At 59.3% G+C, this 24,713-nt stretch overlaps 2 protein-coding genes and 1 long non-coding RNA gene across 10 annotated transcripts; 1 reads left to right on the top strand and 2 right to left on the bottom strand.

Annotated features, from left to right (window-relative positions):
* Positions 1–674: 674 nt before the first annotated feature.
* On the bottom strand, positions 675–12,869 carry PUF60 (poly(U) binding splicing factor 60). Of its 6 annotated transcripts, none has more exons than XM_036923197.2 (12): positions 12,765–12,869; positions 8,523–8,600; positions 6,156–6,251; positions 5,955–6,044; positions 4,965–5,015; positions 2,682–2,843; positions 2,501–2,593; positions 2,147–2,360; positions 1,873–2,063; positions 1,613–1,748; positions 1,186–1,421; positions 675–1,108 (listed from the first exon to the last, which is right to left on the bottom strand). In XM_036923197.2, the coding sequence occupies exons 1-12, from the start codon at positions 12,786–12,788 to the stop codon at positions 809–811; spliced, it is 1,671 nt and encodes a 556-aa protein (XP_036779092.1). In that variant the 5' UTR covers positions 12,789–12,869; the 3' UTR covers positions 675–808. The 6 variants fall into 6 exon arrangements, with proteins under 6 accessions (XP_036779092.1, XP_036779091.1, XP_036779094.1 ...); XM_036923196.2 differs by having other exon boundaries at positions 8,523–8,603; positions 12,765–12,838; XM_036923199.2 differs by lacking the exon at positions 8,523–8,600 and having other exon boundaries at positions 12,765–12,853.
* LOC130682789 (uncharacterized) lies at positions 12,868–16,550 on the top strand. Its single transcript, XR_008996094.1, has 2 exons — positions 12,868–13,132; positions 16,003–16,550. It is a non-coding gene; the product is annotated as an uncharacterized LOC130682789 (long non-coding RNA).
* On the bottom strand, positions 15,731–22,954 carry NRBP2 (nuclear receptor binding protein 2). Of its 3 annotated transcripts, XM_036923200.2 has the most exons (18): positions 22,638–22,950; positions 22,177–22,299; positions 22,005–22,106; positions 21,809–21,898; positions 21,611–21,651; positions 21,415–21,509; positions 21,269–21,292; positions 21,114–21,197; positions 20,983–21,038; positions 20,793–20,888; positions 19,594–19,726; positions 19,377–19,479; positions 19,210–19,260; positions 18,999–19,134; positions 18,021–18,074; positions 17,882–17,945; positions 17,742–17,797; positions 15,731–17,661 (listed from the first exon to the last, which is right to left on the bottom strand). In XM_036923200.2, the coding sequence occupies exons 1-18, from the start codon at positions 22,752–22,754 to the stop codon at positions 17,593–17,595; spliced, it is 1,494 nt and encodes a 497-aa protein (XP_036779095.1). In that variant the 5' UTR covers positions 22,755–22,950; the 3' UTR covers positions 15,731–17,592. The 3 variants fall into 3 exon arrangements, with proteins under 3 accessions (XP_036779095.1, XP_057353623.1, XP_036779096.1); XM_057497640.1 differs by lacking the exon at positions 21,269–21,292 and having other exon boundaries at positions 21,809–21,931; positions 22,638–22,954; XM_036923201.2 differs by lacking the exon at positions 21,269–21,292 and having other exon boundaries at positions 22,638–22,951.
* Positions 22,955–24,713: the final 1,759 nt, after the last annotated feature.

Raw genomic sequence — 24,713 nt, 5'->3', positions numbered from 1 at the left:
CGCGCAGCGCTCAGACCTTGAGGAGGCGGCGGCCACCGCTCATCTTCGCGGCCCACCCGCTCGTCCGCTGTTGTGCCGCAGCCGAAACGGCCGCCGCTGCCCGCCGGACTGCCCCGCCGACCGCCGCGCTGCCCGCCGGGAAGCTGAGGCTCGCCTTCGCCGCTCATCGCCGCAGGGAACTGCAACCCCCACAAGGCCCCGCGGGCCCGATGCTTCCGAGGATCCGTAGAGGGCCCGCGCACAGCCTGCCGGGAAGCTTGGCGACCAGTCCCACGCGCAAGGAACGGCGGGAGCTCAAGTCCGTGCCGGCGTCTCCGCTGCAGGCTGGCCCGCAGGCATCCCTCTGCCCCTCCCACCAGAACGCAGGCTCGCTGAGCGCCGGGCGGAGGCGGCACTCCATTCGCCGGGTAGGGGGGGCCCTAGGGCGTCCTGGAACTTTGGGAGCTCCTGGCCAACCTTTCCCAGCACTACCAGTACAAGTGACAGTAGGGACCTCGCATAGCAGGGAAGCCCCCCCTCCTCCGCTGGGTCCTCAACGGGACCTAGCAGGGTGGAGCCGAGCCGAGCCGGCCCGCCCCGGCTGGAAACCCCCCCCCCACGCCCCGGCCTGTGCTTGCAAACACTCCACTCCGAGAGCTGGGCCACGGGAGTCGGAAAGCACAGGACCACCGCCAGACAGGGCCTTCAGGGCCAGCGGCACCTGCACCTTTATCCAAACGCTGGTTGGCAGGGCCCAGCACACCACCAAATCACTGTAAAACCCAGAGGAAACAAGGAACAAACGCAAGTCCAGGGAATTGGGCCAAAGTCACGCAGACAGGTCACTGTTATCAAAACGCTCCTGGTCATACACTTCAGCGACCACCTTGCGGCCAGCAAACCAGCGCCCATTAAGGGCCTGAATGGCCTTGTGAGTCTCAGAGGCTACAGAAAACTCCACGAAAATCTTGACAATGATCTCAGCATCCTCCTCCTCGCCCTGCTTCTCCTGGTAGATGATGACACGGTTGACAGCACCAAACTTGCCACACTCCTCGGTCACCTCCCCCTCCAGGTCATCATCGATGTCCTTGGGGTCCACCATGTTGCGCAGAACCATCACTGTGGACTGCAGGGGAGGACAGCTGAGCGCCATGGCTGGTGAGGCCACCCTGCCCGCCCACCCTGCCGGCCCCCACCACCCACCTCCTGCTTGCGGAGCAGCTTCTGCATCACCATGTGGCGGGCACTGCTGCCCGAGATGCTCATGTGCTCTTGCTCGCTCAGCATCTCAGGCCGCTCCGACTCGGGAAACAGCTCCTCCTCCTCCTTCTCTTTCTTAGGCTCCAGCAGACCCAGGGCTGGAGGGCTGGCCAAGATGGGGTTCACCACTCCCACAGAGGGGATGGTAACCGGAATGGGAGGCCGGGCCGGAGTCACACCTGCAGCAAACCCACCGGGTCCAACAGTCACTTCCCCCGAACCTCCACCCTTCCAGGAAGGAACACAGCACTGCTCAGCTACAACTGGCCTGCCCAGGGTGCAGAGGACTGCTGCACCTGGGGGGCACAGGCCAGGAAGCTAAGGGTGGCCAGAGACCACAGAAGGGAAACCCTGACCCACCCAGGCTCACCTGTGATGACTCCTGGGGCCTGGGCAGCCATGACAGCCTGGGGCAAAGCCCCTAGGGGCTGGGCCAGAGTCAGTGCAGGGGACACCAGTCCAGGTGTGGCCAGAGTACCCAGCACCGCTGCTCCAGCCACTGCTTCCTGCAACCCAGAAGGCCACCACGCTCAATCTCCAGTATGGCTGCCTCCACTCAAGTCCAGCCCCCTGAGGATGGAGGGGGAGGCTAAAGGCCAATCAAACCCACAAAATGGTAGCAGCCCTCACCTGAGCCGTAATCTTGGCTGTGGCTGCAGCTGCGGCAACGGCAGCAGCAGGTGGGAGGCCTCCAGGCGTGGCAGGTGTAAGCAGTGGCATGGGGGGTGTGACAGCCTTGCCCACCCGCAAGTACTGGCCACCCAGGTCAAAGAGGTTCATGGAAGACACGGCATCCTGGGATGACTGGGCCTTCTCATACTCTGCAGGGCAGGAGCAGCAGTGAAGGGCAGCCACAATGCCAGGTGGGCCCTGCCCCATCCCCACTGTGGCCTCCCAAGCTCACCAATGAAGCCATAGCCCTTGTGCTTGCCAGTGGTGGGGTCCCGGGCCAGCGTGCAAGATTTAATCTTGCCAAAGGCCTCAAACACACTCTTGATATCATCATCTGAGAGGTCTTGGTGCACAGAAGCTACGTAGATGCGGTTGAAGGCTCGTGCCTCCTCAGCCAACTGGTCAATGATGGGCTGGGCCTGCCCTATGTTGCTGGGCCTGCCCACCTAGAGAAAAAGCAGGGGACAAAGAGCACTCACTCAGCCAAGCCTGGTCACTCCAGGCTTCAGGAAGGGCTGCATGTCCTGGGTGAATGAACACAGCATGCCATGCAGTGGCCCTGGAGGCCCACCTCCCTGGCCCTAACCTTGATGTTCCTGCCTCCCAGCATCACCGAGTTCATCTGCTCCAAGGCCAGCTGTGCAGCTTCTGGGACCTCGTACTCCACAAAGGCAAAGCCCTGGACACGGGGATCCACTGTTAGGCTGCGAGAGCTGGGGGTGAGGTGGGGTAGGTGGGTTCCGGGGACAGGGCAAACCAAATCTCACCTTGTGCTTCATGGTGACAGAATCCCAAGACATATCAATGCTCTTGATGGGTCCAAAGGGAGCAAAGGCCTGGCGAATGGTGTCCTCCCCCAGTTCATAGTAGATGGAGCCTACGTAGACCCGGCACATGATAGCCAGTGCCCGCTGCCGCTGAGCTGCCATCTGGAGCGGGACACAAGGGGAGAGAGAGAGACACTGGCTTGTGAGGGGGTGGCAAGAGGTGGGACAGCCTACTCCCCTCCTGGCCCACCCACCCAGCTCCACTGTGGGGAGGGCTCCCCACAAGGCAGCAGGGTGCAGGCTCAGTCCCTGCAGTCAGGGTGGCAGGGACCAGCTGGACCCTACCCCCAAGGAAGGCCAGGCCCAAAGGCAGGACACGACGCATCCCAGCCCACCCAGGTCCTGGGCAGACTGACAGCAAAGTTAACAGGTGGTTGGGAGGCAGGGCTGTGTGCCCTCCCCACCAGCCCACCCTCCAGTCTGCGGGCCAGGTACCACGAGATGGACTGGGAGATCCTCCCAGGGACCCGGCCAAGTGCTCCAACAGAAGAGGGAAGGGGGAGCCATCCAAGCTGGAGGGATCCCTGGCATAAAGGCAAGAGAGGGGCAGAAGACAGGGCAACTACTGCCCAGAAGAGACCCCAGGGGAGGAGGCCAGGGGCCCAGAGGGGGGCTCCCTGGCGAGAGAATGAAGAGCAGCTGCTCGTGCAGAGCTGATACGGCCAGGGCTCAGCACTCTGCAAGCCCCCCCAGTTGCACTGAACCCCTCACCAAAAAAAAAGGCCGCCTGGAGCCCACACCTACAACCCAGAGGGCCTGGCCCCCAGGAGCATCAGAAGGTGGCAGAGCTGCCAAAAGAAAAAGCCCCAGGGCTCTTTGAAGCTGGGAGGTAACAGGCCCGGCAGACCCAGGTTCCTGCTCGGGCAGACACTGCCTCTGCACTGGGGCAAGCTTGGCCACTGTGTCAAGGGACCTCCCCTTGCCCTCAGGGATGTGGTTCCCACCCCTGCCAGCCAGGGGAGTTCTCACGCAGTGGGCCACTGGGCAGAGCCAGACCCTGGGGAAGAGACCACAGGCCAAGGGCAGGCAGAGAAGATGGGGCCCTGGCTCCAGTCCCTCTGCAAACAGGGACTCCCCTAACCCTCACAAGGGTTCCCGTAATGCGAGCCGGCCCAGGACAGGCCTCCCCAACCCTCAGAGAAGGGCCTAAAAATAAGGTCCACATCCCCAACCCCAAGCTAGAAATTCCCCCCCAGATGGAACTCCCCTCCTCAAACTCGGTTCCCAACAGGCCCCAGGCTCCCTAGTGAAACCAAGGACCCCCAAAGATGGAACCATATCCCCTCTCGTACCAGGTACCCCAAACATGAAATCTGCCCCTCAGGTCAAACTTCCCCAAGATAGGAGCATGTCTTCTCTGTACGGGCTCCCCAACAGCAAGAGCCCTCTCCTCGACATCTCCCCACAGACAGACACCTCCCAGGGAAGGACACTAGGACTGTCTGGTCCTCAAGGACAGGGCCACATCTCCCATGAGAATAGCACACCCAGGGATGGCCCCCAGAGAAAAGGCTGTTTCCCCCTCACACTCCCAACGTGGGGCCTGGCCTCCTCCTCAGCCTGCCTCGGGGGGATGGAGGAGCTTTTCCTTCCCAGACTCCTCTGCCCATGGCAGCCAAGGCCATGACCATCGCCTCTGCAACCTCCCTGGCCCACTCCGGCCATAGCCACTGCCTGCCTCCTGGCTGCGTGGCCTCTACCCCTTGCTGACAGGGCCCAAGGCTCAAATCCTTGCCCTTTCTCACTCACTCAGGGCCCCCCAGCCCCCCAACCCCATCCATCCATACTTCCTCCAGGGTCTGATGGAGCCATGAGTTAGGACCTTTCTCTCCTCAGGGGCCTGACCTCAACCCAGGAGCCCGGGAGCCTGGAGACTGGCAGAGCTGGAGGCCTGGGCGGCGTGCCCCGTGAGTGCAGGCGGCATGGGTGCAGGTGGGCCTGGCGTAGGCAGCTACCCTCCTGGCCAGCTGCCCTCCACAGTTACCTGGCCGGTTAGTTTTAAGGCGGGCCCTCAGAGCAGGTGGAGGCCTCCCCAGGGGCGGTCCTGGGTGGGTGCCCGCCCACACCACTGGCCCCGCCACGCCTGGCGCTCTGCTGCGCTCCTCCTGAGCTGGCGGGCAGGGCCAGCTAGGGGAGCAAGGTCCCCAGCACGCGGGCTGCACTGCCCCCCTCTAGCCCTGACTAAGGACATGAGCCCCGGAAGAAGTGAGCATTTCTATTGACCGATTGCAAAGGTGAGAGAGGATCTCCAAAGCCCATTGTCACTGCTGCCATCTGAAAGACAGTAAAGACAGAGTTCAGTCTGTTGGAGCCGAGCAGTCTCCCGCTCTCGTCACACCTCACGCAGACAGCGGCAAGGCCCGGAGTCCCCGCCCTGCCAGGGAGGCCCGCCTGCCTTCCCACACTGCCGGCCAACTGGCCGGCTGCTGGCACCTGCCCAGGGGGGCCTCAGGGCCCCAGGGGCCCCGCCCAGCTGCCTGGCCGGCAGGGAAGAAGGAAGGGAGGGGGGAGGGGAAGGAGGAAGGGGAAGTGGAAGAGGAGGAAGAGGAGGAGGAAGAGGAGGAGTGGGGGACACGGGCAGAGCAGTGCAGAGCCAGGGCATCTCCTGGCAGCGTGAATGTCTGAGGGCTGGGCTGGGGGCAGGGGCTCGAGGCCCAGACACCCGTGGGCTGCGCCCTGGCTTTGTCCTCGCAGCCACTGCAGCCTCCGGCCCCAGGTCTAAGCGGGGCTCTGTGGAGGTGCCCCCCGCCTGTCCTCTCAGTCCTGGGCCCCAGGCCAGGTGGTCTGACACGGCAGGGATGGAGGACTGACTGCTCCTATCCAAGGCCATGGGGGGCAGACAGGAGGTCCCCTCCGTGCCACACCATCAGCTGTGCAGCTTGGGGGGCCATGGGGCAACCCAAGGCAACAGTCAAGTCCGAGAGGAGGAGCCGACCTGGGGAGTGGGCGGGGCTAGAGAGGGCAAGGAGGGGGCTGCGAGCGCTCAGCAGGTGGGTACGGCTGGGCCACTCAGGCCTCAGGGAAGACCCGAGCGTCCCAAGAAAGAGTCCTTGAGAGACTGAGAAGCACAACACCTGGTGGGGATGGCTGCAGGCACAGGAGGAAGAGAAGGAAGAGGCGGTGGAGGCGGTGGGGAGGGGCGGTGGAGGCTCCCAGCCCAGGTGGGTGGGGCGGCCTCCAGCAGAGCCGGCCGAGGGTGGGCCGGGGGCTCACCTGCAGGTTGGTGAGCTGCTGCTGCTGGTGGGCGATGGTCTGCTTCACCAGCACGCTCTTGATGCTCTGCTCCATGGCGTACTTCTTGGCCTGCGAGAGGAGGAGGTGAGGAGCGCTGGGGCCTGGCCTGCGGGGACACGGGCCATCCTCCGCCCCGACCGGCTTCCCGGGCCCACAGCGCCCTGGGAGGTGCGCTCTCACCTTCTGGAGGGCCTCCTGCTGCTCGGGCGTCAGGGGAGGCAGTCCCAGCTTTGCGGCTGTGCTCTGCCCATTCTCCATCTTGATGGAGTCTGTCCCCTGGTGGTGGGGAGCAGGGAAATTGTTAAGAACAAGCTCAAGGCCTCCCTCACGTGGCTCTAGAAGCCCTACCCCACCTATCTCCCACCACAACACATGGTCTCCAGACCTGCCCCCAATCAGGGACAGGCAGGTCCTGCACAGACTGTCTCCTGCCTGGCTGGACATGGCTCTGCTTTTCTGGCATTCCTGTGTCTATCCCCAGGCCTGCCTGGCCCAGGACCCACAGGAAAGTCATACACTGAGGCAAGCGGATACCTCAGGGACCCTGGGCCGACCTGGAGCAGCTGTGGGGCCCAGGCCACAGTGGCCTCTTCAGGAGCTACCGAGACAGGCAGCAGGTGGTAGGGAGGCCCAGCCCTTGTGGCAAGTCTGACCCCAGAACCCCCACCCGAGGTCATGCAAGAACCAGCCTCAGCTGTTCTCCAAGACAAGAGAAGACTAGGGCTCTCCGGGTATTGTGGCACCCCACCACCCACACACTTTGTCATGGCCACAGCGTGGGAAGGGTTCCAAGGACCATTCAAGGAATGGGTACAGGAAAGGGCCTCCCTCCCAGCACAGCTCCTTGCAATGCAGCATCCCCCACTCCTGCACACTGTGCACACTGCCCCAAGAACCCAGATCCACTCCCCCAGGCCACACAGCCCCCGGGAGGACTCCAGCCCACCCCCAACAAACTCCTCCCTGGGCTGTGCTTAGCCCTCTGGGGAGAGAAGCCAGTAGACCAGCCAGAGCAAGAGGACAGAAGTGGACACCCGCCAGCACCCTAGCCAGGGGATCATGGGGATCAAGAGATGCTGGGGTGGGGGCGGTGTAGTCACAGCCCGCTGCAGACCAGAGCGGATACGACTGAGATAATGTTTACACTTCTTCTGTTAAAACTCATTTCCAAGCTGTTGTAAGGGGAAGAAACAGCCATGTAAGCAGGAAGAGAAGCAAAGCCACCAGACCAAGGATGTGTGTGTTGGGGGCTACAGCACACCTGGTATGCCCACCAATTCAGGGGAACTGGGGGCTACCCAGCAACTGCAAGGAGAGCCCATTACTGGCTCCCTCCAGCACACAGCCTTGGAAGGGACAGCAGGCAGAGAAGAGGCAGGACCCCAGCACAGGAGTGGCAAGCAGGGACAGAGGTACAAAGGCCCTCTAATCCCAGGACCACCACGCTCACTGGCCTGAGTCCTGTTTCCAGCACAAAGGGCAGAAAGCCCTGCGCACCCCTCCACCCCCTGCCCCCAGAAACCCAGAGTGGCTCCTATGAGGCTTGTCCTCTGCATGCAACCAGGCTGGCCCCAAGCCAGTTTTCCTTACTAGGAAAGAGGCCTGGAGAGACAGGGGCTGTGACTCTAAAGCAGGCTGTCACCATGGTAATCATGCCAACCCCCTTTCACCCCCTCAGAAACTTTTCAATCTCCCGTTTGTCTTGGTAAACAAAAGGCCCTTCTCCCACTAACTAATGGCTGGCTGGACAGCCAGCCAGGGCTAGGGAGGGCTGGCTAGAGGGATGCCCTGGCCCCTTTACAACTTCAGCCCCCAAGACTTCCTAGGATGCAGACAGCATACCACAGCCCTCCTCCATGTATGCTGGGGGGCCCACACAAGGGCCCAGCCCCAACAGGCAACAGGCCCCCTTGTTGAGCCCCTGCTGTAACCCTCTGGAGACAGGCACTGTCTTGGAGAAGCACAAAGAACCCTATTCCCCAGCAACAAGGCTTGGCTCCACAATAGGACAGGCTCCCAAGGGCCAGACAGGCCACCAAAGTAGGACAAGATCTACCCGTGCCCAGGGCCACACGAAAGAGTCCCAGGCAGACCTGTGCTTTGACTTGCACATCGTTCCAACTTGGTGTTTTATTAAAATGAGAGATTTGAAATGAAAATCTGTATTCTAGCTCTTAGCAATACCCTGCATGTTTTAGAACAGCATGCCTGCCCTTCTACACAACACCAACGGCTAAGAGCTCACATCAGGTGAGGTCCAGCCCCCACCTGACCATCATCACCCTCTGCCTGGAGTCCGTAGACACACAAGGTTACAACCCACCACACAAACAAGGTAGACGCAAGGGGAGAGACAGGGACGAGGAGGCCAGATCCAGGCCCCAGGGTGGGTGGCCAGAAGGCAGGAAAGGTGCCTCTGCCCCAAAAGCAAAGGAGTCTTTGGGGCTCCTCCCACCCCGCCCACAGCCAGGTCTCTCTGGGCCCAGGGATGCGCAGGCAGGCAGGTGGGCAGGCAGGCCTAAGGGTGCGGATGCTGAAGGTCAGTACCTGCGGAGGTTTCCATCTGTCTCCCGCTGCCACCACTGCCGCCGCTGGCTCGGACCCCCCTCCTTGCTGGCCATTGACCTGCTGCGGCAGGAAGGAGATGCTGTAACGGACAGTCACAAGACCCGCCGACCCCCCAGACCCTCTCTCACCTTCCCTAGCTAAGGGCTGAGCTCCCCACAGATGAGTGGGGCAGCTGAGGGGCACACAAGGGACCGGGCCTGGCCCCAAACCTTCCTGATACTATCCCTCACCCCACCCATTCCTCCAGCACAACTGCAGCTATCCTGAGCCCTGGCACAAGGTGCCAACCTGGCAGAAACCACAACAGAATCTGGGGCAGCTCTGAGTTGGCAGCAAGTCACCAGGCAGGGCCAGGGCAGAAGAAAGAAAGTTGTGCTATGCTCCTGCCCCAAGCCCAGGACAGGCATCCTCCCCTGGACCTGGCTATCTAACTCCAGGGAGGGCAGCTGAGGGCTTGGCCACACCCAGAGAGGCCAGGGAGCACCACAGGAGCACTGCCCTGCAGAGCCTGCCCAACGGAAGCAGCAGCTCCCGACACGGCTTAGCAGGGGGGCAGGAGACAAAACAAGCCCAGAGCAGGGGAGAGGCAATGTCATGACTGGGGCACTGGTGGAAGGGCTCTGGGACCAAGTCCACCTTCTCAGAGGTCACACAGCAGGAACTGAGAGCAGAATGCACCCACCCCACTCCCAGCTCAAGGACAAGACCCACAGGGGATGGCCATGCCCACCCTTGGGGCCCCATGCCCAGAGCCAGAGGCAGGCTGACTGGGCCAGAGTGTCTCAGGCACTCAGCCTCAAAGGAGGGGCAGAAGCACAAGCCTGGCTGCACTGGAAAAGTGGCAATGGACACAGAAACTATGATCGCCCCAGCCCTGTGCTCAGCCCCGCACTGCTTAGAAATGATGCCCCAGGCAGAGCCCGAGCAGAGAGGCCTTGCTCGCACAAGTCCCCTCAGTGCTGCACAGCAGCTGGGGATGGGATCGGAGTCTGGCTTTGCCCCAAGTCCTCTGGCAAACCCCAGGGGGCACACCCAAAGCAGAGGCTGCCTCTCAAGGGCCACGGCAAAAGGTCGCTTCTGGGGAAGCCATCCAGTCCCAGGCCCCCAAGAACAGGGCCAGCTTGAAGGCACATTTGTAAATAAAGTCCTGTTGATGGAATAGACAACACAAGAACTAAGACACTTCTGAGAGCAGACCATGTCTCAGAGAAGATTTCCCAGGAAAAGTAGGTCCACCAGGAGACTCTACGCAGGACATCCCACCCCACCCACAAAAGAAACTAAGTTTGCAGTCCCACTGGGTCTTGGGTCTGATTCTAAGCAGACGCTAAGTCCCTGGAGTAAGCTATCACTTATCATCAAAACTAGTCACACACAGTCATCCCCTGTCAATGAAAAGGGCAGGCTTTGCAGTTGCTAAGCTCCCTAAGCAACAAGGAGGGTGGGCACCAAACTGAGGGCAATGCAGCCCCCTAACTCTGGGACCCAATGGCACTGCCACTGCTGCTCAACAGCCCAGGGTAAAGAGGACCATGTCCATCACAAAACCAAGAAAGTAAAGTGATCACCTAACACCTTCAGGCTATTCGGGCCGTACCCAAGGGCACACAGATGACTCAACGAGTCACTCGTGTAAAGGACTAAAGGTGATCGCTGCATGAGGCAAGCAATGCATAGGATTTCCTAACGGTTAGTACTGTTCAAACACCCAGCATCAAATCCCCAGGGTAGAGTGGCTGCTGGATGCCACCTTCTGCCTGGTTCCCTTCACCTCTTGCCATGCCGTCTACCATGTGGCTGGACCCTGTGTGGGCACTGCAGATGCAGCAAAAACACAAGAGACACACCAACCAGCACCTACAGGAGTCGATTTCTGAGGCTAACAAACACTAGAAAATCAGGCGCAGAGTGGGAAGAGACGATGAAGCATGCTCAGCTGGAGCAGTGAGGAAAGGCCTCTCTGCAAGTTGACATACAGCTGAGGCCTTCAAAAGGGAAGAAAACTGTGCCCATGGGAGGAGAGAGGGTCCCAGTGTTCCTGCCAGATGGAACCCAACAATGATGACCCCCAGGAAGGACTGAGCCCAGATATCAGAGGAAGGGGAAGAGGACAGCAGCAAGTCAGAGACACAATGTGGCCAGAAAACCATACCCTGCTGGGACGAGGCTGCAGCTTGTTTCTGTAACCACCAGGTGGTAGGCACACCCAAGTGAGAAGAGGCTTGTCTGCATCTTCCTGCATCCTTCCCTACATATCACAGCCAAGGTCAGTGCCACTCCATCCCACCTCCCACTGAGCTGAAGCCACAGCTTAGGACAGCAAATAGCACTGCTCAGCAGGCACAGACCACAGGACGGAGAACAGGCTCTCATTACACCTAACTGGACAGCAGGAGACTTTTCTAGAACCTATCCACTCTAAAGATTAGAGGACGAACATGTTAGACCACAGGCTGGAATTCACTTCCAGAGTCTGACACGGTAAGCCTGAGGCTTTATGGTCTATACACATCCATAAGTGTGCGTGTACATATACACCAACCTCGAGAGGATTTGTGTGGGCAACAAACACCCCTATTTAAAGTCTCAACTTGTAAGTTTCAATTTATTGTCCATGTCCACATCTACTATACCACCCATGTCTGGCACTATGCCACAGCAGAGCTTGAGCCCCAGTTCCACCCCTCCATCCCCAGGGGTTGGGGGGCAACGCCAGCCTCCAGCACCCACCAAGGCTGGGGCATGGTGTTTACGTTCCTCTGCAGACACCTGGGCAGACAAGGAATCCACTCTCAATGGCCTCTCCTCCTCCACCTTCTGCACCTCCCCAGGAGTCTCTGTTCTTCTCCCCAAGTCTTCCTCTCCTTTACAGTCCAACTCTGACTGCTGCCCAGTATAGTCACCAAGTCCTCAACCCACACTTCTTTTCTAACTTCCTCTACAGAAGTCATTCACTCCTATGGCTTCAACGAGGAGGGCATGGTAAGAAGAGGGCAGTGAGGCTAGCCAGACCAAAGAATCACACCCTGGGCCCCCCTCATAAGCTGCCCAGTGAGACAGGTTCAGTCCCCTCACTGGTTGTCAATCCCCAGCTCAGGGGGCCTGGCCAGGGCAGTCTAAGTACACTCCCTGACCCTCAGATGTCTTCCCTTTCAATCCCAGCCTCCAACCACCCGAAAAAGTTGCCTTCTCAAAGAGACCTCACCGTATCACTCTGAGTATGGGTTGGGGGTAGGTTCAGGTCAATAAAGGGATGAAGTGCCGCTGCCCTGAAAGGTAGAAAGGGAACGACTCACATAAGCCAAATGGGGAAGAAAAAGGGTCCTAGATTACTTCACCAAGGGAGTATTGTGCGAGCAAGGGTTCTCCATCTATGCTAATCACTCTGCAAGGCTGAAGGAGAGATGAGCACTGCGCAGGGGAGTGTTTCCTTCCTCTAGGTGCCCACACCAGCCTGAGCACGGCTCCCTTGGGCACGCAATAGGTGGCACCCTGGGTGGGAACTGGCCTTCGGTGCCCACCAGACCCCTGAACAAGACAGGGACTGCATCTGGCTCCCCGCTCTGCCTCCAAGTCCTCGTACAACGCCTGAGACAAAGTAACGTGTGATGAGAGAGCACGTCCTCCTCCTCCAGATTGGGGATTACAAGACAACCCGTCAGCTGATAACCACTTCCCCGCAGAGCCTCAGCGGAGCACAGAGGTACAGTTACGGATGCAAGGGGTCAAAGCCACCGCCCTCCTCACCGGGCGCGGACCCTTTCCTACAGGTCCCCACACCCGGAGACCCCCTTCACACAGGAATGAAGCGAGACGCCATCACTCCCCAGGCGACCGGCCTTCAAGACGGGGCCATAGGAGCGCCCCGTCGGCGGAGGGAGATGACGGCCGCCTGACCCCGTCCTGTTGCCGCGGCCCAGCAGCGCTACTCCAAGATAGCTCGGGCCGACGGGTCGGCCGCACCGCCAACGGGCCGGGCTCTGCGCGCGGCACTGACCCCAGAGCGCGGCCCTCCGGATCCGACCGCCGGAAACTGCAGTCCGCGGGCCGGAAGCTGCCGGCGCACCCCGCCCCCACGTGGCGCTACCAAGGGCCGCGGACGCCCGCGCAGGGCCGGGGAGTGACGGCCGCGTCTCGGAAAAACCATCGGCGCCCTGGCCGGGCCGATGACCCGCTCCCGCCAGCGGAGCGGCTGCGCGCGGTCTCGGGGGACTCACTTACGAGAGCTATGGTTGCCGTCGCCATCTTGCGTCCGTCGCGGCCGCCGGGCGCGCCACACGGGGCTAGTCCCTCCGCGGTCTCGCGCGATCTGGGTATCAGAGGATACGCCCGGAAAAGATGGAACTCTCGCGATAAAAGTCCCTTTTGCCGGGGACGTGATAGGAAAGGAACGCGCTTCCGGTGCAGGAGGGCCAGTTAACTACCGAGAGGGGCGGGGCCAAGGGCGGGACACCGCAGTCCTGTTCTGCTACCCGCCGGGCCCGCTCTGTTCGCGGAGAACCCTCGAAACCCTGTCGGCCCTTCGCTTCAGCTCCTAACCCCCTCCAGCCGGGGTTCCATTTCTCTGCCTCCTTTACAGAAAAACTTAGGTGATGTTCCCCTTCCCCGGCCCCATCCCCTTCCCCAGGGCCGAAGGAGTCCCACCCGCCCGAACGATCAAGTTGAGAGGGGTGACAAAGAACCGCCATATTTCAGTCACTTTGAGATGCACCTTATTTGCATCGTGACACCTCTGAAGTAAGGATGTGCCTACCAATGGATGGCATGTCCTCCTTTAACTGGCAGCATTTTCTCCTTCCTAGTAATACATAAAACAGCAGTGCACTTTAACTGATGGCCTTGTGAATTCAATGACATTCAGTCTCAGCACTGCAACCCAAGACAAGCCTGTGAACCAGTCCGGTGGGAGGGGTGCGCACCCAGAGTCCCCTTAGTTCTAGAACTATTTTTTAAAGGCTGCAGCCATCCGACCATGGCTTTCAGATGTCCTGGGTATGTGCTGCATGCTGCACCCAAGACCCTATCTCAGTAAAGAAACCCCATCTGAAGCTCAGGCCCTGAGGTCATCAGTCCAGCAACTTCAGCCTGCCTGAGGCAACATAGTTCTCCCCAACTCAACCCTGGGAAAGTTTAAAATGAAATACAGACACTTCTAGTTAAACACAGCAGAATCTTTCCCCCTTCTAAAATGATAGGAAAAGGACTGTATAAAGGCAAAAACCCATGCAGACAAAGAGGTGGAAAGTTGTGTAGCTAGAGGAAGGTGGACAGAAGGGAGGTTCGGGAGAATGGCTTGGCTAGATCCCTGGCCTCCAATCTCACCAAGCAGTAAGCCTACAACTAAGGTCATCTCATTGTTAAATGCAACTGGGCAGCCTGGAAACACCAGACACCTGAGGAAAAGGGTGGGGAGTGGGGAGGAAGGGACTAGGAATGGAGAAAATTAAGCAGCAGAATGCATATCCTCAATAATATGGGGGGGTTGTATCTAAAAACAACAAAAAGCTACAAAAAAAATTCAGCAAAGGAAAAAGCACTTACAAATGAAAAATTCAATAGAAGGGTTGAAAGTTGAAATCTTCTACAATGTGTAACAGTACTAGATAACTAGAAAACGAAATGTAATCATAACCACACTGGTCAGCACTCTTCAGAGCATAGAGCTGGCCTGGCACCTCAGAGGTCTCCATAACAGGGTGTGTGTGAAGGGGTAGCTGGGCTAGGACTTCACCACCACTACTAGGGGGTGGGAGGGGCACAAGCACCACCCTCTGGTGGCAGCTTCCCCTCTGAATGTTGGTGTGATGGATAATAGGGCACTCAGAGTGCTGGCGTGGCTGGGCACTGTTGTCACTGGGTCACACACATTAATTCATAAGGTGCTCTTAGCCCCACAGAGGGGGTACTGCTATTATCCCCATGTTTACAGATTAGGAAGTGAAGGTACAATATCACAGCACGAAGCAGCAGAAGGGATCCAGAGTCTGTGCTCTTAACCACTATGTATTGTGCCTCTCAGAAGGTAAGTCCAACATCTAAATAACAAGGGTTGCACAAAATAAGGAGAGGGGAGAAGTCAACAAAAAAAAGAAAGAATATTTCCTAAACTGAAGGGTAGGGATCTCTGAACAATAGTGAAAAGAGAAGGTCTACCTCAAAAACACATCACTGAGAACTTCCAAAGCAAAGAGAAAATTTGGTGAGGGTGGGGGGTCAAAGACAAGGGCCAGAGTTCAGAGAGGCACAGGGGTTCTTAGCTCTAGAGGAAAATGACATGATACCCTCAAAACCGTGGGAAAAAATAATTTTCAATATAGCCAAAGCTTTGTGCCTAGTTACACTAACAAGCAGATATAGGAGTAGAATGAAGACAAACAGGCACAGTTTCCCACATACCCTCTCGGGAAACTTGGAGGGTGTTGCTCTTCATACAGAGGGCCTATGAAGGAAGAGGAAAGTGTGGAACCCAGAGACAAGAGAAAGGAGGTGCACTGGGCTGCTGCTGAGGGAGCAACCCATGCTGGCAGCTGGGCCACAGGCCCAAGAACAAGCAGCCTGGGCACAGAGCTAGCATGGTAGAGACTCCAGGAAAAGATGAAACTGAGAAGTCAACTATGCAACAAATCCCAAATATTGAGAGACGTTCACATTTCTACAGGAGAATCTAAGGATGAATCAATGAGACATGTATAGAAAACCAAGCCAGCAAACCAAAAAGGCAATTACTAACTCCAGGGAAAAAAGAAAATTATGCAAGAAAGCAAATACAATCCTAAGCACACCTTGCTCTCTGCTGAGGCCTGTGGTAATGAAGCTGTAGTAATACCCATTACACTGGGTATAATGTCCACACTGGGGTGAGGCTGGTTCAGGAGACTGAGGCCAGTGACCCCCCTTTCCCTCCAGAGTGGGAAACACCCAATGTAGAAAATCCAATAGAAAGCGGTAAAACGTGGGTGGCTTTGTGAAACTTGGCTTTTGAATGCCTTAGGAAACAGGTGAGAGAGTTCGGCTTGGATCAGGGTTGGAGACTGCATGTACTATTTATTCATTATCAGCCTTAAAAAAACCCATTGCACCTTAAAAAAAAAACCATTGCACTTTTAAAATAATGTGTATATAACTGAAAAGATAAAAGTTAAAGTGAAAACCCCAACATAGGCATGATTAAATGAACAGTGGTAGTGTTGACACTTCTGAGTTCAGTTTAATCAACGGAACAATCTGTTAGGCATTTGACACTCAAACCGCTTAAGACAATGGAGAATCAGACAGCTTAGCATCAGGATTTCCAACTAGACATGTAAGTTGCTTTAGATTTGTAATTTTTAGTTGAAAGGTGTGAAAATTTGAATAACTTTCTAAAGAGCCCTTGAATATTTAACATAACTTAAGACTCACTCTGTGTGTACATTTAGTTTGATATGCCCTGGTAACTTTTATTTTGGTTTTTTGTTAGGAGGATATAGTAGGTGGAATAATGAACCCCTACGTACCCCAAAGATGTCCATGCCCTAGGCCCTGGACCTGTGAATGTTCGTTTATATGACAAAAGGTATTTTGCAGCCATGATTAAAATTAAGGACCTTGAGATGGGAAGGTTATCCTGGATTACTGAGGGGGACCCAACCTAATTACATGAAGCTTTCCCAGCTCCAGAAAAACAGACAAATGGTTCACGAGAGAGATTCAACTTGCTATTGCTGGCTTTGAAGATGGAGGGTGGGGCCGTGAGCCGAGGAATGTGGTGGCCTCTAGAAGCTGAGAATGGCCTTCAGCTTATAGCAGGCAAGAAATGGGGGACCTTGCCCCACCACTGCAAGGGAACAGATTCTTGCCCAGCACTCAGGACACCTGCAGGCCAAAGGACCTGAAGGAGCAGGAAATGGATTCTCTCCTGGAACCTTCAGAAAGGAATGCAGCCTTGATAACACCTTGGTTTTAGTCTGGTGAGACTTATACCAGACTTCTGAACTGTATAACTATAATAAACTTGTGTTGTTTTAACCTAAGTTTGTGATAAATTTTTATAACAGCAATAGAAAATGAATACAGGTGAGCTTTCCTGGTTTGACACTTAAAATGCTTAAAAAGAAACCTGAATGCACTAAATTTACACATGCCATTTAAAATGATTAAGAGTGTTTAACTAAATCTGAAAATGGAAGAGAGGTTATCCAAGAGAACTGAGGCCAGGGCCGCGGAGGCAGGAGGGAGCCGAGTGGGAAAGACGGGGAGCTGGGAGCCGAGGTCCTCAGGGCCGGGAGGCACGGTGAGGAGCAGGGAGGGCGCCTGAGACGAGACTCCCCCTCCGGGACAGGGAGCACAGGAGAGAGAAGAGCCCTCGGCAGGGGCTGCAGGGGGAGGCAGAGCCCAGTCTCAGAGCAGTGGGAAGGCAGGGAGGCTCCAGGGAGGGTCTGCACTGGGGCTGCGGTGCAAGAGCCACATGGAGCTGGGAACTCGGGCTTCTTGAAGTGGCCTGGCACCTGCTTCTCCTGCCAGGTCATGGCCCTGCCCCTCACCCAGCACCTGCCTGACACCTACAGGCGCTTTGCCTCTGGCTTGAGGTAGGGGTCCCTTGGTGGCTCTGATACCAACAGGATGAAGTGTTTCCCTGGGCAGACATCTGTCCAGGACTGACACCCCCATCACTGGCCAACAGTGGCTCACTGTGGGGAAGCCTCCCCACGCAGAGGAGCTTGGGGCGTACTCTTGGCCAGAGAACAGAAGGTATGGGAAGGCTGCTGAGTTGTGGAAGCAAGCTGAGTGGGGGAATCCTAATCCTAAGGACTAATCACTCTCCCCACCCCCAAGCCAGGCTCACTCACCCACTGATGGGCCCCCCTGTTGGGCTTAAGGTCACCACTCTCACCCCGACCCCCACCCAGGACCTCTCAAAGCTGTGGAAGGTGGAGGTTCCCCAGTAGGCAGTGTTTGGTTCCCCAGGCACACAGGCAGAAGGCTGTCCCCAGTCCCACCAACACCAGGCCAATGCAGAGCTTCCCAGTGTGGGCTGCTAGGGCTGGTCCCTGGGAGCTGGGGTGCATGGTCACAGCTGAGCTCCACGGTACTTGAGGAGGGCGCTCTCCAAGAAGGCGGCCAGCTTTGTCCGGTCATCCTGTGGGGCAGGAGGAAGGCATGGCGGGGACAGAGGGGCACAGTCCACCCCGCACCTACCCAGCCTGCCCACCTGCACACCTCATGGACGAAGCCATAATGCACGAGCTCAGCGGCGAGATCCTGGGCACTGTCGGCTGTGGCAGGGGCATGGGGACTAGGTGTGAGGTCCCGCCGCAGACGCCCACCCCACCTCTGCCCGGGGACACCACCCAGCCTACTTGGGAGCAGGTCATAAGTAAGCTGCCGGTGCAGCCGGTCCTCCAACACCAGAAGCAGAGTGAGCTGGGGGTGGGGGAGGCCTGGTCAGCGCCCGGAGCCAGGCCCGCCCGCAACACTCCCCCCCAAGGCCCTGCTCACATGCCAGCGCGCCCTGTCCTCGCTGCTCTCCAGGTTACACTGCATCTGGATCACCTGGGGGTGTGCAGGAGGCCAGGGGCGCCCTCAAAGGCTTGACATCAGCAACAGAGCAGCAAGAGTACATGCTGCCTCAAAGGGGCCCAGAAGGGACAGTAATGGGGAAATTCTCTAAGGGGACCCTAGAAAGCACGTCTCACTGCTAGCAGCCTGGGGAGTTAAGGAAAGTAGACATTGAGGCTGGGTACTAAAGGATGAATAGGAGTTTGCACAAGTGGGAAGTGGCAAGGGAGAAGTCAGCAGAAGCACGAGACTCAGCCCCAGAGAGCCTAGGGGTCAGACGGAGGACCCCACAATCTCTGGGGCAGCTGTGGCTGTTAATTCTGAATTCTGGCTGCACTGTGGAGGGTAGTCAGGAAGGAGGCAAAGCAGCGGGTTGGCACAGCGCCCATGTAGGGAACAGTGGGTATGGTGGTGACCATGGAGACACAACTTTGGCCAAAGCCAAAGCCTCTGTAGCCCAGGGGGTGTGGACAGGGAAAGGCAGACTGGGGCTGAGGCTGGCCAGGGACGGCAAGGAGGGAGCCTTGCAGGTGGAGGGGCTGGGGTAAACAAAATGTGGGGGGGGGGGTCTCAAAGGAGACACCAGGATACAAATGCCAGGGAACCAGCAAGCCAAGGGGGTAAAATCAGAGAGAGCCGGGGTGGGCAAGGTCCCCAGACAAAGCCTGCTTGGGCCACAGAGGGACTGGGGGCAACACGGATGGGGGCAGGCAGGAATGTGGAGGGGACTGCAGAGGGTAAAGAGCCTCTGGGGAAGGGGCTGTCCTGGCTTGTCCTACCACCCCCAGCCCTCACAAAGGGGCCAGTCAGGACCTGGTCTCTGGGAGCCTGGAGGGACTCAGAGCTCCTGAGAAGGGCACTCCTTCTGGGCAGTGGACAGACCTGAGGGCTGGCAGTGCAGCAGGCACAGGGGCTCACCTTTCTGGTCTCTGAGTCAAAGGGTTCTGGTGTTGGGGTCATAGCCTTCTGGGCCTCTTCAGGGGGTGGGGCCAACACACGGGGCAGCCCCAGGGGCCGAGCAGCAGCAAAGTTCATCAGTGGGTAGATTCCATTCCTGGGAACACACCACGGGTGGCAGGAAGCTCCGGCCTGGCAGCTGCCCACTCCCCAGCCTCACGCTAGCTCTCACCTGACATCCTCCAGAAATTTATCCAACTCCAAGCAGGAGACCTCTGAGTACCTGGGACAAGTGCGAAAAGCACATGAGGGTAGCCAGGCATCCTGCCCTGCCAGCAACACAGGGCTAGATGGGGCTGGCCAGGCGAGAGGGCAGGCCTCTGGTGACAGGCTGCTCACCTCCACTGGAGTGGGGGCCGGCGGGGCCGAGGTATCTCTGCCAGGATGGCATGCAGATCCACAGCCTTGGTCTTTTCCTCTACCACGTTCTCAGGCATAAGGTCTGCAGGCCACAGGAGCACTCAGGATGGCAGACCCTGAGCCACGGTTCCTGCAGATGCCCTTCCTGCATCCCGCCCCAGGCCCTCAGCCCACCCCAGGCCTGCCTGCCCCTCACACTGGTGCTGGATGAAGCAGTGGGCTGCCAGGAGCTTCAGGGAGTGCACTTCGAAGAGCACGCGGTGGAAGAGGAGGTTGTGGGCAGAGGGCCGGTGGGCAGGGTCCCGGGCCAGGCAGGAGAGGATGAACTCCTGGGGTCATGGGGAGGAAAGGCAGAAATGTGCAGTCTCTCGGCTCTGGCCCCACAGTGTGAGGAGAGGAGGTCCCTGAAGTCATGGGGCCCCAAGGGTCTGATCCCCATGGGACCCTTCATACACAGGAAGAGGTATCCTATTAGCAGCCAAGGTAGGACCTGATTCTACAGACAGGACCATTGGGCCCTGCACCCAGAACTTTGCATGTTCTACTTCCTGTAACCCTCACAAAACTCATGGGGAGTAGGTACTGTCATCCCCAATTCACAGATGAAGTCTGCATTGCCAAGGGAGGGTGTCAGCCCCTGCCGTGTGGCCCTGGGGCTGGGCAGAGTGCCAACAAATCAACCTAAACCCCTGGAGGTCAAGATATCCCAGCATGACTCCACCCACCCACAGCCGGACCCTCTTCGGGTTGCCACAGCTCAGGCCCAACCCCAGAGATGACGTTGATGGGTCCCTGCCCCAGCCCACATTCATGCCCTCTACTGGCTCTCACCCCTACCCTGTTTTTACCTGCCCACCAATCCCATCCAGGCCCCACTGCTTCCCTCCTCTGGTCCCCAAAGGCCGTGTGATTAAGCCAGACAGCTGCCAGACTCTGGCCGGAGAGGCTGTGGATGCAGCTTCCATCCCATACTCCCTTTGCCCACCCCCTGTACCCCTGCCCCAAGCTGGGGCCACACCACCTCTAGCCTGTCTCCTGGAAACTCAAAGGCAGGGACATGGAGCTGAGTAAGCCCAGGTGCAAACACTGGTTCCACCACTTACTCTAAAGCCTTGGGCAGAGTCCTTAGCCTCTCTGTGCCTCGGATTCTTATCTACAAACTGGGCACAACAATAGTACCCACACAGGGAGCATCTCTTCAGTCTCCCTGTCCTTAGAATATGCCCTGAGGGCCAAACTCAATGGCTCTGGGTAAGGCCCTCCTCGGATGGACCCTTGTACAGCAGGGCTGGCGTATCCCCCAGCAGACCCCACTTGCTGTGCCTCTAGGCCCGCCTTAAGCATCTCACCCGCCCTACCCAGGGCCAGTTGGGACAGGTAGGGCAAGGTGCTCACCCGCATGTTGGGGTCACGCAGGGAGTGCCTGGCTCGAGCGATGGCCTCCTCTGTGACCCGTGTGTCCCCATTGGCCTGGATCTCCAGCACAGCCATCTAGGGGCAAGGCCAGGTCAGTTGTGGGGAAGGGGCAGCAGGTAAGGGGGCGGAGGCCAGCTGGGAGGGGCCAGGAGGCCTCAGGGCTAGTTACCTCCAGCGCACACATCCCAAAGGAGAAGATGTCCACAGCAGTGCCATCAGCAACCTCTGGAAAGGGGGGCCAAGTCACCGAGGGGGCGCAGATGCAGTGTGCACCGGGGACCGCAGGGCCCTGCCACTCACCCCCGCACTCCGGAGGGAAAAAGTGCAGGTTCCGCGGTTCCTCGCGTTCAGTGCGGATGGGGCTCCGGAGATGGTCCGGGAGTGCTGAGGAGCGCGCGGGGGCTGAGCAGACTGGACCCTTCACAGCCCTCCATCCCCCCAGGACCCCCACGCACCATTGGAGAAGATGCGGTGCCACACTGCACCGGCAGCCGCGGGAAGGAAGAGCGGGCGTCAACGCGACCCAGCGCTCTGCGCCTCCTCCGCCCACGTTCCCAGTGGGTTCCCCGGCCCCCCCTGTCCAACCCCGCCCCGCCAGCACCGGAGCCGATCTTGATGAGGCCATTGTGCTGTATGAAGATGGTGTCGCTGGTCAGGTTCCCATGGATGATGGGGGGGCTGCAGGCGTGCAGAAAGCTGTGGGTCCAGAGCAGGAGAGTGCAGACAGAGCCGGGTCAGGGGGCGCCTGGGAGGTGGGGGCGCGGCAGGGTGGCTAGCCGGCAAGCCCAGGCCCTCACCTGAGCGCGGACAGGATCTGCGTGCACCAGCGCTTCCAGGCCTGGCGGCAGACGGACTCCGTCGGACCGGCACGGGAGAGGCGGCTGGGCCTGAGGTGCCCGACCCGCGCCCCCACCCCACGGCCAACCCCCTTCCTGACCGCGGAGGCGCCCTGCCCCCGTCCAGTCCCCGACGCCGCGCCAGCCCATTCCCCATACCCGGGCGTTCATGGCCTTGTGGTTCTTCTTGGTCTTTTTAAGAAATTGCTTGAGGCTGCCAGACGACACGTACTCTGTGATGAAGATGACCTGCGGGACGGGCGGGCTCGCGGGCTCCGCCAGCTGCGCGTGGGTCCCCAGGGCTGCCCCACCCACCGGTGGCCTGGTCCCGCCCCGTGGTGTGCCCGTGGCTCACCCGCGCCCGGGTTTCAGAGGCATCCAGCCAGTACTTGTGCAGCTTGACGATGTTGGGGTGGTCCACGAGCACCAGCTGCTCAAACATGGTCTGGATCTTGTCCTGGGAAGGGAAGGCTGCGGTCACGGGACGGGGGAGGCGGGGGGCAGGGTGGGATCGGGGCGGGCCTTACCTCGTGGGCCGCGAAGGCCTTCCTGTCGCCGAAATGCAACTCATTCCACACCACCTCCACCCCTTCCTCCGTGTCCATGGCCAGGAAGGTGCTTTGGACCCCAGGCATGTTCCCCTGGTTCACCTGGCGGTGGGGGCGGGGGCAGAGTGAAGTCTCGGTCTCCGCGCACACCCTGCCCCACGGACCCCGCTGTGCGATGCAAGGCCCCGGCCCGCCCTGCGGGGAAGCTGGGGACCCGGCGGGGTGCGGAGGGCGGGCCCCGGGGCCCAAAGAGCGGTATCCGCGGCTGGTCGCAGAGGCACGGGAAGACGGTCCTAGGACGAGGCCGGCCCTCGGGGGCTCGGGGGCTCCTCTCCGGGTCAGCGGCCAGGGCCCGGCCCAAGAGGGGCCGCTGCGCGGGCCGCGGAGAGGCGGCGGACCTCCCGGCCCCCCGGCGCCGCCCGGCCCCCCGCCGCGCGCACCTGCTCCCGCCGCTTCTGCCAGCGGCCGCACGGACTCTCCCCCAGGACGTCGTTCTCGTCCTCGCTCCCGTCCTCCCGCCCCCGGCCCGGCCGCGGCGCCGGCTCCAAGGTCGCCATGGCCCGGCGGGCGCAGGCCGCCGCCCCGCCGCTCAGGCCCGCCCTGGCCCCGCGCCCAGACGCCGAGCCCGGATCTCCGACCGCCGCCCCTCCGGAGCCGCCTCCTCGGGCCGCAGCCCGCGCGGACCTTCCCCGCCGAGGGCCTGGCAGGCGCCGCGCCCGCCTCGGCGCCGCCCGCGCGCCCCACCCATCCCGGCCCGGCGCCCTGCGCCGCGGGCCCCGCCCGGAGGCCACGCCCACACACTGAGGCCCCGCCCCGCCGCTGCGGTCGCTCCGGGCTGCGGGAAGCCCGGGACCCCGAGCCGGCTCCGCCGGGCGCCTGGCCCCAGGGCATTCGGCTCCGGCCTAGAGCCGAGTCGGTCGGGGCCTCCTGGTACCTGCCCCGCCAGCCCCTAGAGCCGCGTGCTCTTCCCGCACCTCTTCGCCACCTCAGGCCACACAGCTGCAGGCCCCGGACCGCGGTTCCGCGGTTCGGTGCCTGGGGGCGAGCGGGCGGGGCGGGGCCGCTGCCTGAGGGCCTGGGACGCGGCGGGTGGAGCCCGTGCACGGTCCCTGAAGGTGACCCGAAAATACCCCAGTAGGCTGCGAGACGACTGATGCACCAGCACAAACCGCCCGCTGCGGGGCGGGCAATTCCGCTCCTCCCTTTGTCTGCGCTCCGGCAGCTGCTACATTCCAGAAGGGCTATTTTCTGTCTTCTTTCTGCCCAGGGCTCGCCTGGAGCCGTGGGCCACGGGCGGGAGCCCCACCAGCACGCAGCCACTCTCCCTCCAGGAGCCCCCTCACCACGCCCTCTGTGCACATCAACCAGAGAATGCTCTGGAACTCTCAGCTAAAATCCTCCTTGTCCCCCAAGCCCCACTGCCTCCCCGTGGCCTCTGACCTCCCTCGTGTGGATTTCACAGCCATCCTTCACTTTCCCTTTGTAGATAGAAGAGCAGTGCACACCCGCCTGCCTTCTCGCACACTTAGACCCCAACCCCAACTCCCGCTCCATCTCTGCTCGCTGGCCCTCAGTGCCGGCTGGTCTCTCGGCTGCGTGGGACACCTTTTTCCCAACCTTCCCCAAAGCTGGCATCTGACCCTATTCCCGGCCTCCACTGCTGACATCCTTCTTCAGCTGGTGTTGCTCACTGGGACCACCGTGGGAACCTGCTCCGTTGCCCCTGCCTTGCCCAGCACCAGGCTGTACAGCTAAAATGTCCTGAACTGTTCAGAATAATCCGTGTCGAGGAGGTGAAACCCTCGAGAGCAGGCCCCCTGTCCCCTGCCCCATCTACACACTCTTCATTAATGGCTGAAGTTCTAGGCTCTTCCAGGAGTCGCCAGCATGATCTGCTACAGCATAGGCCAAGGCTCTTCTGAGATACGGTTCTGTGCAGCCCTAGATTTTTTATGCTTATTTTCCTTGTTTAATCTCTTAAATCTGAGACAGGGACCATGGGCTGAGACAGAGTAGGGTGAGGGCCTCCGGAAAAAGCAAGGCAAGATATTTACAGTCAAAGCAATGTAACATTGTAAAGTCCCTATCAAAACTCTTGTGTTCAGCATTATGCAAAGTCAAGGTCACACTAATTCTCTAAAGATACCAGACTAGGAATACAGACATCTTCAGTGAGATCAGTTAAAGGTCAAAAGGCCAGGAGCAACTTGGCCTAGAATGTTTGAGTGTTCTGCAAGGGTATCTCAGCATAACCCATGACTTTACTTTAAACAACCCTAGCAAACAGACAACAACCCAGCCCACATTGAGGGCAGGGCAGGTGGTACATGTCCACACCCTAAGCCCTCAATTCCCAAAAATCCTCAACTGCCTATAAATCCCCTAGACAACACACCACCCTGGGCTATCTTGTCCCATCCTGGTGTGAACCAGGAGCTCTGTCTGTCCTCTCACTGTATCTCTCTATAAAAGTCTCCCTGGCTCTCCTGCCTTGAGTGTTTGCTAAGTTCATTCTT

The sequence above is a fragment of the Manis pentadactyla genome, chromosome 3, assembly GCF_030020395.1.
Source record: "Manis pentadactyla isolate mManPen7 chromosome 3, mManPen7.hap1, whole genome shotgun sequence".
Taxonomy (NCBI): Eukaryota; Metazoa; Chordata; class Mammalia; order Pholidota; family Manidae; genus Manis; species Manis pentadactyla.
The sequence above is the reverse complement of the archived record's forward strand: the minus strand, read 5'-3'. Positions and strand labels throughout refer to the sequence as shown.